This window comes from Gorilla gorilla, chromosome 4 (assembly GCF_029281585.2).
Source record: "Gorilla gorilla gorilla isolate KB3781 chromosome 4, NHGRI_mGorGor1-v2.1_pri, whole genome shotgun sequence".
NCBI classification, from domain to species: domain Eukaryota; kingdom Metazoa; phylum Chordata; class Mammalia; order Primates; family Hominidae; genus Gorilla; species Gorilla gorilla.
In genome coordinates, this window is record NC_073228.2 from 171748171 (window position 1) to 171766842 (window position 18672).

The following is an 18672-nucleotide window of genomic DNA, read 5'->3' on the forward strand; positions in this document are numbered from 1 at the left end:
CAAAAACGATTAACGATATGCCAATAGGACTTTTACTCAGAGGTTGATTCCGTTTTTGTGTTTTCCAGTGTGCTTTTATTTTTAAGGACATGACAAATATTTTGGAAACAGATTTACCAAGTTTTCAGGCTGCCTTTCTCCCTTGTTACAGAGTAGCCTCAGTGTCTCTGCCTGAAATGACTCCTACCGTTAAGCAAGTCTTTCCCCCATCCATTGAAGCAAGTCTATCCTATTCTTAGCATTCAGCATGATGTTTAATTTTATTGTTGTATTATATTTTTAAAGTTAACATACAGTAAAATTGGCTTCACTGTGTACAGTTCTGTAGATTTTAACACAAATACAGATTTCTGGAACTGTCACAACTGCAGGAACCCAAGACAACCCTTTCGCCTCGAAAATTTCCCATGTTCTCCTTTTGTAGTTACTTACACACCCCAGCCCTGTCTCAGTCTCTCCTAGTCGCTAATCTGTCCTTGTCACTATAGTTTTGTCTTTTTGAGGATGTCATCTAAATGAAATTATAGCTTTTGAAACTAATTTCTTTCATTCAGCATGGTACCTTTGCAATGTATCCAAGTGGTTGTGTGTATCAATAGTCCATCCTTTTCTTTAATTAACTTCTTTAATAGACAAATAACATTTGTATATATTTATGGTATACACCACGATGTTTTGATATATGTACATTGTGGAATGGCTAAATCAAGCTACTTAACATATTCATTACCTCACATACTTTTCAGTTCTTTGTGGTGAGAACACTTAAAATCTACTCGCTCAGCAATTTTCAACAATGCAATACTTTGTTATTAACTCTAGTCATTCCTGCTTTTGCTGCATAGTACTCCATGAATTATACTTGGTAGTATATGAATTACTATACTTTGTTTATTCAGTCACTTGCAGGACATCTGGTTGTTCTCAGTTTTTAGTGACGAGGAATAAAGCCGCTACAAATTTTCATGTGCAGATTTTGGGTTGAACATTAAGTCTGCATTTCTCTAGGGTAAATACCTAGACTTGGGATTATTAGGGTGTGTGGTAAGTGTAACATCACGGGAAACTGGCAGACTGTTTTCCAGAGTGACTGTCTCATTTTGCATACCCACCAGCAATGTGTGAGAGTTCCCATCATGGCAATGTGGTTAGCTTTCATGAAAAGTAAAACACGTATTTCTAGCATGATACTGTATTTTATCATGAGCTGCTTCTGGTTAATTCTGTAAGTCATTTTTTTTTATTCCCTAATGAAATAGTCCTTACATTTTCTGTTGGTTAACGAAAAAGAAAAGCAAAGTTTGCCTGCCTGCTTTTCTCAATTCTGTTTGTGGTTTCTCCTTCCGGTCAGACCGCATGTGTTTTCATTAGAAAAATGTTGAGTCATGGGTATTTGTTTCATCCATGGAATTGGCATGATGGCGCTCAGAGTGTTCAAAGACATACAGAGAGATGAGGACTGGATGATTGGAGGAAACCCAGGAGGTGACGTATCTTCCTATCCTCCTCTTTCATTTTCCCTTCATAAGTCTTGCTCCATTTCATGCATGCAAAGAGTACCCTGAAAATCACGTGTCTCCACTGCTCTCCATCATCGTCTCCACTCAGCAACTCAGAACCCAGGGCAGGAATTCTGACTCTGAACCTTGCAAAGAAAGCAATACAGCACATGTATTCCGTGTGCTTAATGGAAGACTCCAATTTGCCATGCTCTGTTATCTAGAATTAAACACAAAAGACAGTTGATAAATACCACATTCAGTTGAAAACACAAATGAATCAAAATGTTACAGTTTCTCTCCATAGGTAATAATTAACATTCTTGTGAATTGCTCTGTGTGCCATGATGCATCATTTAAATGGTGTGCAAGCAAAAAACCTGCACATTGAGATGTGCATATATGTAGACCCAACAGAATAGTGACTTAGCCTTGGGAGATAAGGCTGGGGTGAGGAGAGGGGAAAGGCGTTGATGTGAAGTTTAACAATATGCCTCTGTGAAACACTTTCAAAGCAGTGTGTCATAATGGCCTCTACAAAATTTTATACATGAGCTGAAACATGAAAACAACATACATGGAAAAGTAAAGTATTTTGGTGGTTAAAAACCACAAGGGAACAAAAGAGTTAAGGTGAAGTCTTTGTGGCTTACCCAAAAGGTCAGCATAGGACATGTCTCTTTCTTTACCTTCGTCAAGGCCAGGAACTCTGTACCTCCAAAAGCCCTCTGACCCAGGGTAGGTGCCCAATCATTAATTGCTGAATGAAGGAACATGTGAACAAATGAAGACATGAATAAAGGAACGAATGAACAAATCAATGATTAAGAATTGAGGCCAAGGCAGGCGGATCACGAGTTCAGGAAATCGAGACCATCCTGGCTAACATGGTGAAACCCCATCTCTACTAAAAATACAAAAATTAGCCGGGTGTGGTGGCATGCGCCTGTAGTCCCAGCTACTCGGGAGGCTGAGACAGGAGAATCACTTGAACCTGGGAGGCACAGGTTGCAGTGAGCCAAGATTGTGCCACTGCACTCCAGCCTGGGTGACAGAGCAAGACTCCGTCTCAAAAAAAAAAAAAAATTGTTTGTCATAAGTGAACTTAGCTAATGTGTCACTGTTCTTGTGTAAGGAATTTAATTGGACAGAAGGCAAAAGGAATCTTGTGGAGAAAACTGTCACTTCTTTGGATTTCTCTCAGAGAATATAAAAGACTTTCTCAAGTGACTCCCTGCGCATGGCTTTTCTAGGCTCTATACAACAGCATTCCTCAACCTTTTTGGCACTGAAGACCAGTTTCATGGAAGACAAATTTTCCACGGAAGAGGGGGATGGTTTCGGGATGAAACTGTTCCACTTCAGATCATCAGGCATGAGTTAGATCCTCATAAGGAGCGTGCAACCTAGAACGTTCATGTGTGCAGTTCACAATAGGGTTCACACTCCTGTGAAAATCTAATGCCGCCACTGATGTGACAGGAGGCGGAGCTCAAGCAGTAGTGCGTGTTCACCCTCTGCTCACCTCCTACTATGCTGCCCAGTTCCTGTACTGGCCTGTGTCCCAGGGGTTGGGGACCCCTGCTTTACAACAAAAAAATCTGTTAAATGGAAACTCTATCCAAGCTCTATTTCCCCATGTATAAATCAGAGAAGCTTATAACAATTCAGTGGGCTAAAAATTATCAAATAAAGTCTTTCAATATATAATGTGTTGATGTTAGCTCCAATGTCAGCCCTAGAAGGGAGCAACCATAAAACATCATACTTGTCAGCATAGGGTTGAGGAAGCCATTGGATTTCATCTGATCCAATCCAAAAAGTCTTCCTAAAAGAAGCGGAATTCCATACATCTTACTTTTGATTTGCAAACTCTTAGCAAATCATCCTCTTTCTGTGCCACATCGAGTTCCTTTCTGTATCAGCAACTACACAGATGAATCAGGATTCACCCCACCCGGTTGAGTCAGAAGCCTTTAGCAAAGATTCTTTGATACAATGGATTTGTGATGAAAAGTGAACATTTTCAGGTGGCAGAAAGAGCCACAGGAGATCCTGTTAGTCAGAGTTTGGAAGTGAAATGTGTCTATTCCCACTTGGGGTGTGTGGGAGGCCTCTGCTCCCATTAGTTCCATGGGGATTTCTGCTTGTAAGGCATTTGTTGTCATGTTTGGATTGCTGTAGGAAGAGAAAAAATTACTACAGTTTGCATGAGATAGAGCTGTGTTTTGGCAAGGAAGCCCATGATAATTTTTCTTCTTGAACTTTGATCAAGTTCAAGCTTTTGAGATTTGTCTCAAATGATACCGCAGTATACTTCAACATACTTTCATTTCTGATGGAATTTGGAGCATTTCTCCAATTTCTTTGTTCTTGCCATATTGCCATATTTGTCAATATGTAATTAATTAACTAATTTGGTCATTTGTTCAACAACCATCTATTGTGTCTACCAAGTACTCCAAGAGCCAGGGATTCAACAGAGAATAAAATAGCATCTTTGCCTTCAAGGTACTTACTTTCTGGTGCAGAAAGACAAATGAGTTTTTTAAAAAATGGGTGCCAGTATGTGCTTTAGAGAAAAAGAAAGCAATGGAAGGATGATAAGATGACTGACGCTGTCTCGGAAGGCAGGTCTTAAAAGATGACATTTGAGCTGAGACCTGCAGACATGGAAAGAGTGAACTACTCGATTATCTGTATCTCCAGGCCAAGGGTACAGCAAATGCAAAGAGTCTCAAATAGGAGCCTGCTTGGCCGGTTCCAAATCAGGCAGAGGCCAGTAAGGATCCAGATCAGGGCCTTTCTTATTTCTTGCAATATTTTCTTCAGGAACTAGGCTTGAATCTGCAGGAAAGAGACGAACCTAGGCTGATATTCTGGGCAATTCCTACACACCACACAAGTCCCAGATTTAAAATGCCTTTGTTCTTGCTTTTCCCTCTGCCTGAAACATTGTTCCCTCAGACACTGGAATGGCTCTCTCTCTCTATTTCCTTCAGGTCTCTGATCAAATATCATCTTATCGAGAAGCCTTTCCAGACTACACTATTAAAGTGTCAGATAGGCAGTGTTAGAAATGGAAATTATTTTCTCTGCCAAATCTGATTATTTCACGTGAGAGATGAATCCCTCTCTACATTATGGGATTAAGAATGATACCATTTGAGATGATAAATACTAGAATGTTTCAGTAACCCAAGAAGCCCTGAGAAACAAATTGCTAATTCATGACTTAAACCATCTAAATGTGATGAACAACTCAGGACGTCAGTGAATTGTTCAACAGTGGATTGCAATGATAGAGCAACTTGCATGGCTCATCAATGAGCCAAAGAAACTTGAAAACCTTGATTTTATTTTAAGGTTTTTCATGCAAAATGGGGGCTGATGTTTACCAGGACTACCAGAACTCAAGGAAACACAGGTCTTCCTTGTGCTAGTTAATAAAAGAAGAAGAGAATTTATCAAAGGACGAAAGCTGCTATAAGGCACTTCACATTGTCCACCATTGGACAGTTCTATTTCAGTGTATTTAAACTGCAAATGTGAAAAATAAGTGCACTGATTATTTTGATATTCTGTAAGGCCTGGAGTTACTATAACTCAGTAGGAAAATGGTCCCTTATTCTTCATGGTGCTATTTACCTTAAAAGTATCTGGCAATAGAAAGTTTTTCAAGTCATTGAAATAATAATCTTGGCTGGGTGTAGTGGCTCAAACCTGTAATCCCAGCACTCTGGGAGGCCAAGGTGGGAGGATTGCTTGGGGTCAGGAGTTCAAGACCAGCCTGGGCAACATAGCAAAATCCCATCTCTACCAAAAAAAAAAAAAAAAAAATTAGCCAGGCATGGTGGTATGTGCCTGTAGTCCCAGCTACTTGGAAGACTTAGGCAGGAAGATTGCTTGAGCCAAGGAATTCGAGGTTACAGTGAGCCATGATTGTACCACTGCACTCCAGCCTGAGTGACAGAGCAAGACTCTGCCTCTTAAAAACAACACACACAAAAATCTAAATCACACGGTCTGTGTCACCCCTCTCTCCACCATCTCAAAAAATAGGCCAGGCACAGTGGCTCACACCTGTAATCCCAGCACTTTGGGAGGTCAAGGCAAAAGGATCACCTGAGGTCAGGAGTTTGAGACCAGCCTGGCCAACATGGGGAAACCCCATCTCTACTAAAAATACAAAAATTAGCCGGATGTGGTGGCACGTGCCTGTAATCCCAGCTACTCGGGAGGCTGAGGCAGGAGAATCACATGAACCTGGGAGGCAGAGGTTGCAGTAAGCCGAGATGGCGCCACTGCACTCCAGCCTGGGTGACAGAGTGAGACTCCCATCTCAAAAAAAGTAAATAAATAAATCATAATTAGCCTATTCAGGTGAAAATAAATGCTGACATTTCCTGAGGGCCTTCTATGTGTAACGCATTTTCTGAGCACTTTAAACATAGTATCCAATTTAACTCTTTAACTGTCTTTACCAATTAGGAACTGTTATTAACCACCTTTTACAGATGAGGATACAGAGGTTAAGCACCTCAAAACTTTGGTTGTCTAACTTCAGAAGTCCTCCAGGCAAAACTGGAGAGATCAATGTTTTCAACACTGAAAAGGCCCTAGAAATGGCATCCTGAACCCTTGCTAGAAAGAAACCTTTTTTCTAGTGGAGCACAGTGGGACCCAGTGATTCTTATGGCAATGCCTCTTCCTCCCACTACAAAACTGAGGGCTGATAACACGCTGGCCTCCTGGTGGTCCCAGTTTTTTCTAAAAGTTAGTGGCATCCTGGGGATCTTCAAGGTGAGGGTGAGAGGTTTCTCCCCTAAGCCTGCTCAGCAGCGGGGTACTTCTACTCATCATTCATGCAACATCATAAGAAAGGTCTTGAGCACTGTGAGAGGTCTGATTTATTTTAATTGGGAGGTAAAGACAACTCCAAGACAACTTTGAAAGAAACCAGTAAACAATTACCAGCAAAATCCAGAGAGTGCTCTCTCTGACAGTACTTGAGCCATGTAGTCTTAGGCAGTGGATGTTTCTCCAGATATTTGATTATCTTGGGTAATTACTTGTGTGGGTGCGTGCATGTGTGTGTATGTGTGTGCATTCTAAAGGCAAAAAGGGGGTTCTGAAAATATCTCCAGCGATATGTCTTTACATCCCATGACATCAGCTGTTACTTGACATGACACCAGATGCAGTTCAAGGTCTGACATTCAGCTGGCTTCTGTTTATATAGTATGGAGAAACTTTTGTTCCCTTGCCCTATAAGGCATGTACCAGGAGAGATTTTGGGAAAAGGTCACCCAGATAGTAAATAATTCTGCTGAGCTTTGAAGTGAAAATGCTCCAGGAACCTTTATCCCATCCTTGCCATTTAACTGGTGTGCTTCGGCCACTCTTGGTATTAATGAATGGTGTAGATCAGAGTTTGTTTCCATTATTCTGTTCATCAGAGGCACAATCTCAAATCAAAATTATACTTTATCTTTGTTTTGATCTTTCTATGTTTGGGGGAAAGCACTGTAAACATCTCAAAGAGAGAGAGAAAAAAAGAATGAAATACACCCCCAGGAAATTCTAGTTAAAGACCTAAAGAATGGCATCTCAGTGGAAGAGAATTCCACTGTGAGGTTTGGCTTTTTTAAAAAAATAGCCTGGTCTTTGAAAAACATATTATCTTTCATGGGTAGGGAAATATCCAAATTTTGCCCAGCCTATTTTACAATAAGACCTTGAAAAGCTATGTGATGAGCTGGAATGAGAGGAGTTTAAATTTTTGATGCAATTCTTTGCCTGGGAAAGTGATAATGCTGCTCACATAACAGAAAGAGTATTTTCTGCTACAGCACAACAATCAACATAACGCATGGGCATATTAATAATTTCACTCCTAAACTTCTCGACAGGGAGTGCATGGGTCTTAATAGTATTGTCAAGATCCTTAGGGCAATTGAAAAACCCAAAATCATTACTTTCTACTGATAGGCTTTCCTCTCCCAGAGGAGGCCAAAATACCTAGGGTAATGTAGATTTATTGAAATGCTCAGATAGGCACTGCTCAGACGTAACTGTGTAATGAAATCTTCTCTTTAGAAGGGTCCTTCTCAAATATTTCAAGTGGTCTTTTTTATTTTGTCTTTGTCACTTGGAAAGTAGCTAATGGAGATGACGCTGATCTCAAGTAATACTTTCCTGATGATTTAGGAAGGCAAAGAATGAGTATAGGGGCAATGGTCAAATGATGTGGCACCTACGATTAAAATCCCTTTCTGACCCTTCATGTGTGAGAACGTGCCCTATTGGGGCGGGATGGTCCCAAATTCACAATAGCTATTAAGCTCTTAACCCAAGGGCAGCTACTGACTTGGCACCCAGTTCGAGTCCCCTTATCCTTTCTTCTTTCCCCTCCCACGAATGTCCCTGCCTGTGCCTGGCTAGGTGATTACAGCCATGCCTGAACTGCTAGAACAAATTCCCAGCTCGCCCTCAGACATTCATATGTGCAACTGGTTCTCAAATGCCATCACCTAACAATCTCCATCTGAAAAATATCAACAGCTGCAGGGTCTCAGCCGAAAAAAAAAAAAAAAAAAGGCCTGCAGGGGACCTGCTTCAGGTTGCCAGGGGAAGATCTTTTTAAGTGCTAGGCAGTGTGCCCCGTTTGAGATTGAACTTTGACTGGCTCTGATGGAGCTCTGCAACAGACAGATGTTGTGGTTATAATAAACAGAGGGAATTGCCATTTCCATGAAATGTCCAGGATTGGCAAATCCATAGGAACAGAGAGTAGATTAACATTTGCCAGAGGCTATGGGAGGGAGGAAGGGACTGGGCCGTGACTGCTGATGGGTATGTTGTATCCTTTGAGGGTGACGAAAATGTTCTAAAATTAGATAGTGGTGATGGTTGCATATCTTGGTGAATATGCTAAAGAAACACCGAAATGTATACTTTTAAAAGCTGAACTGTATGATATCTCAGTAAAACTGTTCTTTTAAAAAAGCAGAAGAGGTGATCAGGCAGCAAGTGCCAGGAAAAACAACCAAAAAACAAACAAAGACGGAGCAGTTTGAAGTCACCTTCCCTCTGTGTCTAGCCATCTCCCTGTTAAAGGAGCCCTAGAGGTAACAGGGATGAGGGAATTAAGTGGGAGGGCATCATTGATTCCAGCAATCAACTAGAATGCTCTAGGGATAGAGGCAGAAATCTACTCTGATCCCCGTCCTCTGAGACTCTAAATATAACTCCCAGGGACATGATTTGTTCGTTCATTCATTCATTCATTCATCACCACTAGTTTTATACCAGGCACTGTAGCCTTATGCTGGGATATACAGACAAGTGAGACAGACTGTTTTTAATGGAGGCGCTCATGATCTAGTGGAGAGCACAGGAGAGTCCAAAAATAATATAAAACCATGTGCTGAGCGTTACAAAAGAAATGTAAGCAGTGGGCAAATCAAGCACCCCGGGGGGCACAGATACGTTACAGTTAAATACAAAATTTAAGGAGAGAGAATTATGTTACTTAACCTCCCTGCACCTCAGTCTCCTCATCTTTAAGTGGAGAGCAATATTTTCTTTAAAGTGCTTTAAAGGTTATTGTAAGTTTTAAATAAGATTAAATATGTAGAGTGCTTATCACACAGTTGGTGCTTATTAAATGGGAGCTATTGGACTTAGGGGATCTAAGATGTCCCTGCAGACCCTAGTCCTTTACGAACGTAGGCAGAGCTGAGGAAAACTTTGAATTCTGAGCCTGCAAATGATTGCTCCTTGTGACTGTAATTCCCGTGTTCCGCTATGCAATGTTGATCTGTGGGTCATTGCGAATGCATTCGGAATGTTTTTCTCTGAGGTCATATATTTTGTGTAAGAAAGAGAGCTATAAATCATTCCTTATAGGCAAGCACAGCGCTTTCTTTCTCTGCCCTCTGTTCAGGCTGAGCGGGGTGCTTCCTTCAAGGACAGCCCCCTGATACAGGACTGTGCAACCCAGGCCAGAGGCACTGGCTAGAGCTGGAGCCAGCGGCTGGGGAGATGAGGAGGAGGCTACAACTTGACTCACTCCTTCATCCCCCTTCTCGTTTCTTCTCCACTCTGAAATGTGGAAAGGCTGCAGCTGCAGCTTGCGACAGTAGTGACCAGATCCAAGAAAGACTGCAGACAGGCCACCTGCCCTGTGAAGCCAGCCATACCATATGTGTGTCAATAACAAAAAATACAAGTCCATTCTTTAGGAGATAAGTGATTCTGTAGGTGTTAAGACAGAAGGAGGAAGCAAGCTCATTGTCCCAAGTGCCCAGTACTTAGAGACAAATAAGGAAATCTCTTCAAATATGGGAGGAGGCTGGATTTGGACCTATTCCTTCCATCCCTGGGCTCTTGGCAAAGTACCTCCGGTCAGAGCAGGACAGGACAAGCTGGGATGGAGTGTGCCCTTGGTTCTGCCCCTGACAGGCCTAATTGCTGTTCATTCCTCATGCTGCGCCTCACGCCGCTGGTTAGGGGAGCCAGGGATGCAGCACAGAGAAGGAAGTTTGGGGAGGGCCTTTGGGAAGGCATAGAAAAGGGATTGCACTGCAGTTTGGCTGTTCTGGCCTATTTCTCCTGATTCAAGCAGCATCCGTGAGGTGGTGCAGAGCTTTGAGGTGGGCGATTCCCTCCAGTTTCTCACAAGATTGGATTCTGCCATTTAAGCAAATGTGCAAAGAAATGAGTCAAGGCTGTTTTCCTCTGTATTTGCTAGGCATATATCAGCCAGGCAGGGGACCTGTTTCCTCCCTGTGTGCCTGTGTTCTGGCTTTGGGATCCTTTGCATACAGCTGGGAGGGGAAAAGACCTGGGATCATGTGCCGGCTCTACCACTTACTAAGCTATATGACATCTGGTGCATTACTTCACCTCTCTGAACCTCACTTACTGGATCTGTGAAATGGGCATGATAAGTGACCTGTCCCCTAGGAGTAAGTGGGAATATATTGAAGTGATTTATGTACAACACTTAGCACAGTACCCGACACACAGGGAGAACTTAACTCATGGCAGCCATGGTCAATATCATCGTTTTGTTATCATCAGCATCAATTGTTTTGCTTATGGAAATGGAGCAGTTCTGAATCCCATTTTATTTTTGTGGGATCTTACAGAGACACTCGTGAGACTATCTGTTAATAGCTCCTGGCCACGTCACTTAGTCACTCTGCCCTCCTGCTGGCCAAATTTGAAGGTGGAGGGGTCAGAGGTTGATGATTTTGCAGCCCCATGTTCATTGAATATCCCCCTTCAAGAACTGCCATTTCAAAGAACTTGGAAAAGTGGGGCCCACAGTGCCCTAGGAGGTACTAATCATTTTCCTCAGAGTCATAGTTGCTATAGCTGCCATTGCTATTATCAGAATGATTAATTATATCAAATAGTAATAATCATAATAATATGTGTTAATAGCTTGCTATGTACCATGAATTGTGCTAGGCTCCTTAAAAATATATTTCCATTTGACTCTCCTAACAATCATGTATGAGAAGTAAAATTACTATATCCATTTTACAAGTGAACAAACAGACTCAGAAAGAAAAATATGTCACTTTCCAGTGGCCACACATCTGGTCAGTGGCCAAGCAGGGATTCAAGCCAACCGCTAGCCTGAACATCTGCAACAGACTCTGTCCTCCTTGGGTCTAACCAGACACTGTTATTCTTGAAAATCCTCACCCCCAATTCCCTCTGGCCAATTCAAGGTCAAATTTGAACAGGGTGTCCTGGTGCCAGTTATCATCAACCAGAGATTCTCAAGTCTCTGCCAACACCATCTCCTCTTTTAGAACCTTTAAATTGCTATCGAGATGTAACTTGCCCTAAAATGTGGTTCAAGAGAAGAAGGCAAAGAGTTTGTGGTTAATTTGTCATCTGAGGGTCTGAGGGAGTTGAAAATGTTAAAGACCAACCATTGGCATGCCATTCCCAGGAATGAGTGATTTATTAGCAGCTAGGCAGGCCCTTACTTTTACTTTTTTCTTTCATATATTTTATCATCATTTCTAATCACCAGGAAAAATTGGTGAAGACTATGGCGCAAGACAAGCCTGGTTTAATTTGTCCCTGCTTTCCCACCCCAACTATTTGTCGATGCTTGGCAAAAGTAGACCCAACCTAAACACGTCCTCCAGCTATTTATTTAGGCAGAGTGCAACAACAATAGTCGATTATTAACAATTTCTTCCTTAGAGCCCCTGAAATTCTTCCTTTATATGTTGTTTAAAACGTGGGCATTGATTGTTTCCCCATGCCGTATGAGCAACTCTAATGGAGTCAACACAAAAGTTGATATGCCAAGGTTTTTCACTTCCCACATCTGACTTTACCGGAATTGGTATTGTTACTCAACAAAGAAGCACTGCTTCATTTTTCTCAAGTTTCACTGCCAACCAGTAGGCATTTAGGAAGGACAGACTATGTGACTGGCATCCCTCTCAAAATCAGCTGGCAACAACTGTCCCACAGAAAATCTAAAAGCGCAGAAGCACAGACCATTCTTTAGCAGGACAGACAGCAGCGCTCATTGAAGCCCTTGATTTTTAAACATACAGGAAACATCTTCTCTATAAATTCACTTATCTTTTCCAGGTGCCTTACCTATACCTCCCCTGGTTTTTAGTGAAGAGCCAATAAGACAGTTCCTTCTTCCTAGGACTAAAAGCCATGCAGTACCTAAAAATAAATTCCAGGTTCTGGACTGAAGGTAAATCAGGGGCAGTATCAGGTCAGCACCAATATTTTAATGACAGTTGCCTTTTGTCTACTAATAGCATACTGATTAGGTTGATACTGTGTAAGAATTTACCTTATATAGTTTCTTATGTTTAAATTGCATTATTATGTAATTTCATATTTATGTAATAGAAGAGCTCTTAGTAATATGCACATTAATTAAACCCAATAAATGTATGGAGCTTACAGTGGACATGAGGGTTCCTTCATCAAGCTGAGTTATTCATCTCCGTTTCATAGTAGGTTGAAGACATCAGTTGCTTTACAGAAGGGCTTTTCATGTATTTTGGCTTTTTGGAAAGCAAGAAGGCACGTTGTCAGCATTGTTTGCATTTTTGAAACAGAAAACCTTCCCACCCAGCAAGTGTGTTGGATGACTGTAGTGAAAAGTGATAAATGCAAAAAGGTGCTTGTGATCATTTGTTGTAGCAGAGGTGCTTCATACTAGAGGTATGTTACTTATACTGAATACCAGGGCACCCGAGTGAAACTAGGAGTCAAAAACATACTATTAGGCGTCAGTAACATAAATACATACAGCCAGCTAAATTAAGAGAACAGGGATCGCTAGGGTTGATGGCAAATCAGATAAGCCACCCCACCCCTCACAGCATTCAGCTCTATCCAGTTGTTTTGAGCGGATACAGACTCCATATTTTCTTTTTGGTTTTGCTTTCAAGAGAAGTCAGAAATCTGGAACACTATGCAAAATCTCAACTTTGAATTTTTGATAATATTCAGCTTGAGGGCTGTCAGTCTGTGACATCTGCCCTAGATAGATGAAATTTGGATTTAATTTTTCTACTCAAATCTGGGGTCCCTGAGAGCTGCAGTTATGTCTTATCCATCCTTTCATCCCTGAAAGAACCCATCACTGTTCTCTACACTTGGTTTTCAGGGACTTGCCAACCATCAGGCAGCATGCTTAGCACTTTACATTCATCCTTCCTCTCTAACTTTCACAGCAACCTTAGCGGGTAGTTACTGCTGTTTTCACCAGTTGGCAGATGAGTAAGCTGAGAATGAAAGATATGAGGTAGCACGCCCAGGTTCACACAACTAGAAAGTGGCAGACTCAATTCTTGAACCCGGTTCTGTAGATTTTATCTCCTAACCTCTAGCTAAATGCCCCTCCTAGATGTTCCCACATTCCTCTGTATATATCCCAGGGGTCGCATTTACCACTCTGTATTGTAATCGTCTTTTCCTTCTGTCTCCTGCACCTCGTTGGGAAATATGACTGCAGGATAGATAGACAAATGAGCAAATATAATCAATGCCGTGGTGAAAATGAGCAACAGTTAGGAGGAGCATGTCTTCCAATACCAAGAACGCTGGATAATTTTTGTTTTTGTTGCTGTCAATAATTTGATTTATTTGCAATGAAATATCATGTTGCTTTATAGGAGGGCTGGGTGAGCAGAGAATTAAGTATTCTTCCATCTTCCCTTACTCTTCCTTCTCCATTTCCCCCAGGAAGCTCTAGGCTTTCTCATTAGGATAAATGAAAAGAGAACTTGACCTCTCTTCTAGTTAACTGGAAAACGCCCAATTCATTTTATTTGGAACATAACACGTGGCACCCAGGTCGGTGCTTCTCTTCCCCCTGGGGACCAGCCCTGGATATTGTCAGCACACAAGCAACCGCAGGAATTCTGCCCACACATAACACAGATGGACCTCACAAGGGCCACACAAGCTGGAGTGGATAAGGAGAACTTCGCTCAGAGTGAATAGACAGGAAGGAGGAGGGTCTGGTATCTCATTTAGGGAATTAAATCCTTTATATGGCCTCTTTGTACTTTAGAAGAGTGTGTGGTCTGGAGAGGGGAGGGTGGGGGGCCAGGACAGAGGGAGATGGAAAGTTAGGACTTAGGGCTGGGGAGGGCAGGTTCTCACTTGTGCACTGACCCGCCCCATCTTCCTGAGGCAAGTCTCGTAATTACCTAACTAATGGGGAATAATGACGCCACTTGGATGGGAGTTGAGAGAGGGGGAAAGAAAGGCATGAGAATTCATTAACCATGTGCGAGGGGCTTGGATAGCATCCCTGAAGGATCATTATTACATCATTTCACCCCACTTTCCCACCTCTTTCCACTAATATGAGACAGACAAATGCTAAATAACTATGTAATAATACATTACTAGACAGACAACAATGCCAGAAAATATAATAGCCTGCTACAGCTATGAAACTCCCCCAAAGATATATTTAAAATGTCACTGATGCATAATGTAAAATAGGAATTACAGGTTCATTTGGAGGACATGATTTAAAATCTATACAACTGTACAGTGGTATTTCCCACTGGGTTTTTGTTGTCACTGTCCTTTTCTAAACATCACAAAGAAAAAAAAATCACCCAAATAATTTCAGCCTAGAGATGCGAACTTCAAGGAACCTGTTTCCTCCGTATTTTTCCTTCTTGTTTTTGTTGGTCAGGATGCTCTCCAAACCTAGTATCTTCTTGACATGTTGTCTTTTCTTCAGAATGTTTCTGCAGCCTGCACAGGAACCCCAGAATGTAGATTACACCTTTTGGAGATGTAGCCCGGCCACATAAGGAGACAAGTAGTTGAAATTTGTGTCAAATTGCTTGTTTAAATGACTTGAGCCAACTTCTTAAAGCCAGGACAGCAGGGGCTGAGGATTTTTAAAGTTGGCAGGGGCCAAAAATGACAAGGCTCAGCAGTCACCTGGTGAGCTGCCAGCCCTGACTGGAAGCTTCAAAAAATGAAACTTTCTCAAAGGACACAAATTAAAAGTCATGTTTCAGCATCCATTAAAACGAAATTATAGGCTTCATCGCATAGCGAACTACTTTCATTTTCATTATGCTTAAAATATTTCATTTTGTAGATTGAGAATCGGTTGCTAGGAAAACCTTGTGTGGAGTTGTCAGAGACAGCGATATCTACAAGGGGATATTTTCCAAGGGAGAGCTCTCCTTTGTTTTTCCTGCAAGGATAGAGGATTTTGTTATTTAAAAAAACGCAGGATGCAATTTGGAGTCGGGGTCATGGCTTGAAAACATCTGCCATGACCTTCTCCAGAGACTGAGTCCTCAGGGTTCATCTCTCAGAGGAAAGAAGTTAGCAACCTGCTGAGCTGAGCGGGCTCACAGGTGTGTTTTGTTCACTCTCATTTTAAAATAGATATATATGTGTATATTACACATATACACATATATACACACATACATACATACACAAATGTGTGTATACACACATACATACACAAATGTGTGTATACACACATACATACACAAATGTGTGTGTATACACACATACATACACAAATGTGTGTGTATACACACATACATACACAAATGTGTGTGTATACACACATACATACACAAATGTGTGTGTATACACACATACATACACAAATGTGTGTGTATACACACATACATACACAAATGTGTGTGTATACACACATACATACACAAATGTGTGTGTATACACACATACATACACAAATGTGTGTGTATACACACATACATACACAAATGTGTGTGTATACACACATACATACACAAATGTGTGTGTATACACACATACATACACAAATGTGTGTGTATACACACATACATACACAAATGTGTGTGTATACACACATACATACACAAATGTGTGTGTATACACACATACATACACAAATGTGTGTGTATACACACATACATACACAAATGTGTGTGTATACACACATACATACACAAATGTGTGTGTATACACACATACATACACAAATGTGTGTGTATACACACATACATACACAAATGTGTGTGTATACACACATACATACACAAATGTGTGTGTATACACACATACATACACAAATGTGTGTGTATACACACATACATATATGTAAATCTTATTTTGAATTGTCAACATTTTTAAAAACTAGGACATTTTATCTACAAGTCCAGATTTCCAGCTTTTCTAGAGAAATTAGAAATTACGGCTGCCTTGAGCTCTCTCCCTCATTCCCACGTGACCAAATTGACCTGGTGCTGAGTGAGGGCTGCCCCCTAGTCTCTTCACCTCAACTCAGTCCTTAGCTAGCCCACGCCACCTTCCTGCCTAGTCCCTATAGGTATTTAAAGGTGCTACTCCCTGACTTAGAGTGTGCCATATTCTTAATATCTTCAAAAGATGAAATTTTTGAAAAGAATGTGTGCAGTATACTAGTTTACCTGGAAAGGGAATAGGGACTTGTTACGACAGTGATCAGCCTTGAATGTCATGTTACTTTCATTGCAGTATTAATATGTTTCAAATAATTCCTCTGGTCAGCCCTTATCCACCTGGTTTTGCTAAATTAGTTTCTCATTATTCTTCATTTGATGCATGTGGATAAATGCAAATCAAAGCCAATTATTTATTTGTAACTGACTCTGGGATGCCTGCCGCAGTCTTATCTGTCACTCTAGCTTGCAGCTTTCAGCAATTGTCAGCTTAGAGACTTTGGTTTGAAACTCTCCTCCAGAGGTTTGCAGAGTGCCTGAGACTGGAATTTGCAGACGCTAACAGTCATTTCTCCTTTTTTTTTCAGGCCCTCCGAACCACCACAGCCAGTCGACTCTGAGGCCCCCTCTCCCACCCCCTCACAACCACACGCTGTCCCATCACCACTCGTCCGCCAACTCCCTCAACAGGAACTCACTGACCAATCGGCGGAGTCAGATCCACGCCCCGGCCCCAGCGCCCAATGACCTGGCCACCACACCAGAGTCCGTTCAGCTTCAGGACAGCTGGGTGCTAAACAGCAACGTGCCACTGGAGACCCGGTAAGTCCCCATCGCCAGCTCACAGTCACACTCAGTGTCACCTTACCCCTGAGTCACCACACAGAGCCACTGGGTGTCTCAGAGTTCCAGTCGGAGAGACCCTCTGGGTATAAATAATGAGACAAGTTTACCACCTCCTTGTTCCCTTGGTAATTTGACCCTGGACAGTAGGTTGACAGGTATTTCTTCGTTCACATGTGTCTCCTTTTAAAGCTTGTTTACTTTCTTAGATAGCTCTTGTGTACCCAACTAATAGAATTAGCATAACATATTTTTACTCGAAGGCTCATGGGAAACATGCTTATAAGGGTATATTGACTGAAAGCTGCTGATAAATTATGCATTTGGCATTTCTTGAAGTAATAAATGAAGACTCATTTGAAATTAAGTGTTTGGGGAGACCTTGAGAAACAATCCCTGATTCCAAACTGACAGAAGTATAATTTAAATTTATATTTCATCCAACATGCAGTCTCACTTTAATCCCTCCTGTACACACTAACAGCTTGATGCCTGTGGGGCAAACAATAATGTATAAAAACAAACAAGAAAAAAGGGGAAGCACTTACGTGAGGAGGGAAGAGTTTGAAAATGATCTCCAGGTCTGGCTTTGTTTTGTGTAGCCTTTGCTTCTGTCCTTTTTTCACCTTCGATTCTGTTCTCCAAAACCATATACACCTTAATGATCTGAAAGAAGACCTGTCAGTCAGGGTATGGAGGGGCTGGAATGTCACTGACAGTGAAGGCTCTGTGTGGGTTGGCCAGACTCTGAAACAGCCTTGCTGCTCTATCCCCAGGCACATTCTTGGTTTGTGTGTTTCAAATGCTATTGTTTCCTTGTCTGGAAGAACCATGGAGACGGAACAGAGAGGAGGGCTAATTCATACTGACCCTTCATAAAGTTCCCAAATAGATTTTAAACTTTAATAACTTAGGTTTGAGGAAAGACAGAAATAATCTGTAATGTTTCTGATAATGGCCAGTGAATTCTCTTCACACAGCTGGAAGCAATTTTGAAAGTCATGGCATTTGGAGTTGTTTCTTATCTATAATTTTTTTGTTTTTTATAAGATCCTGAAAATTAATATGTTATACATCTTTGTCACTATAATCACTGCAAACTTTTAATTTTATTTTCTGACAATTATAGGATTTTTTAAGAATTTTTGCTTTATTAAGAGAAACTAAAAGAATGAACCTAAGCTAATAAATATCCTTGATCTCAACATTAGTTTAAAAGAATTGGTACAGAAATAAATAAAATGACACAAAATGAAGCACTAAGCAAAATACAAAGGGTGCTGCATTATTATTGTTTTCCTCCACAAAAAATACCTAACATGCGTGTGCACACACACACTCACTCACACACACACACACACAAAACACACACACACACAGGCTCTCACACAAAGAATGGTTACATAACAAAGTAAACGTTATAACAACCACAACTGTTTGACTCTTAATCCAAACTAACACGAAAAATCTGTGAAGACAATTGGGGTAATTTAAACACGGATTGGGTATTTAATGATATTAAGAATATAATTATAATTTTATTAGGTGCAGTTTTGGCATGCATGTTTGGTTCAAACATTAAA

At 41.2% G+C, this 18672-nt stretch overlaps 1 protein-coding gene across 47 annotated transcripts in view; it reads left to right on the plus strand.

Moving 5' to 3' along the window:
* TENM2 (teneurin transmembrane protein 2) overlaps positions 1-18672 on the plus strand; it is a 1282302-nt gene that overhangs the window by 954509 nt on the left and 309121 nt on the right. For all 47 annotated transcript variants that reach the window (XM_055387572.2, XM_004042960.5, XM_063706913.1 and 44 more), the window contains one exon: positions 16834-17068. In XM_055387572.2, coding sequence (XP_055243547.1) covers positions 16834-17068 — 235 coding nt within the window. The remainder of the gene's footprint in view (positions 1-16833; positions 17069-18672) is intronic.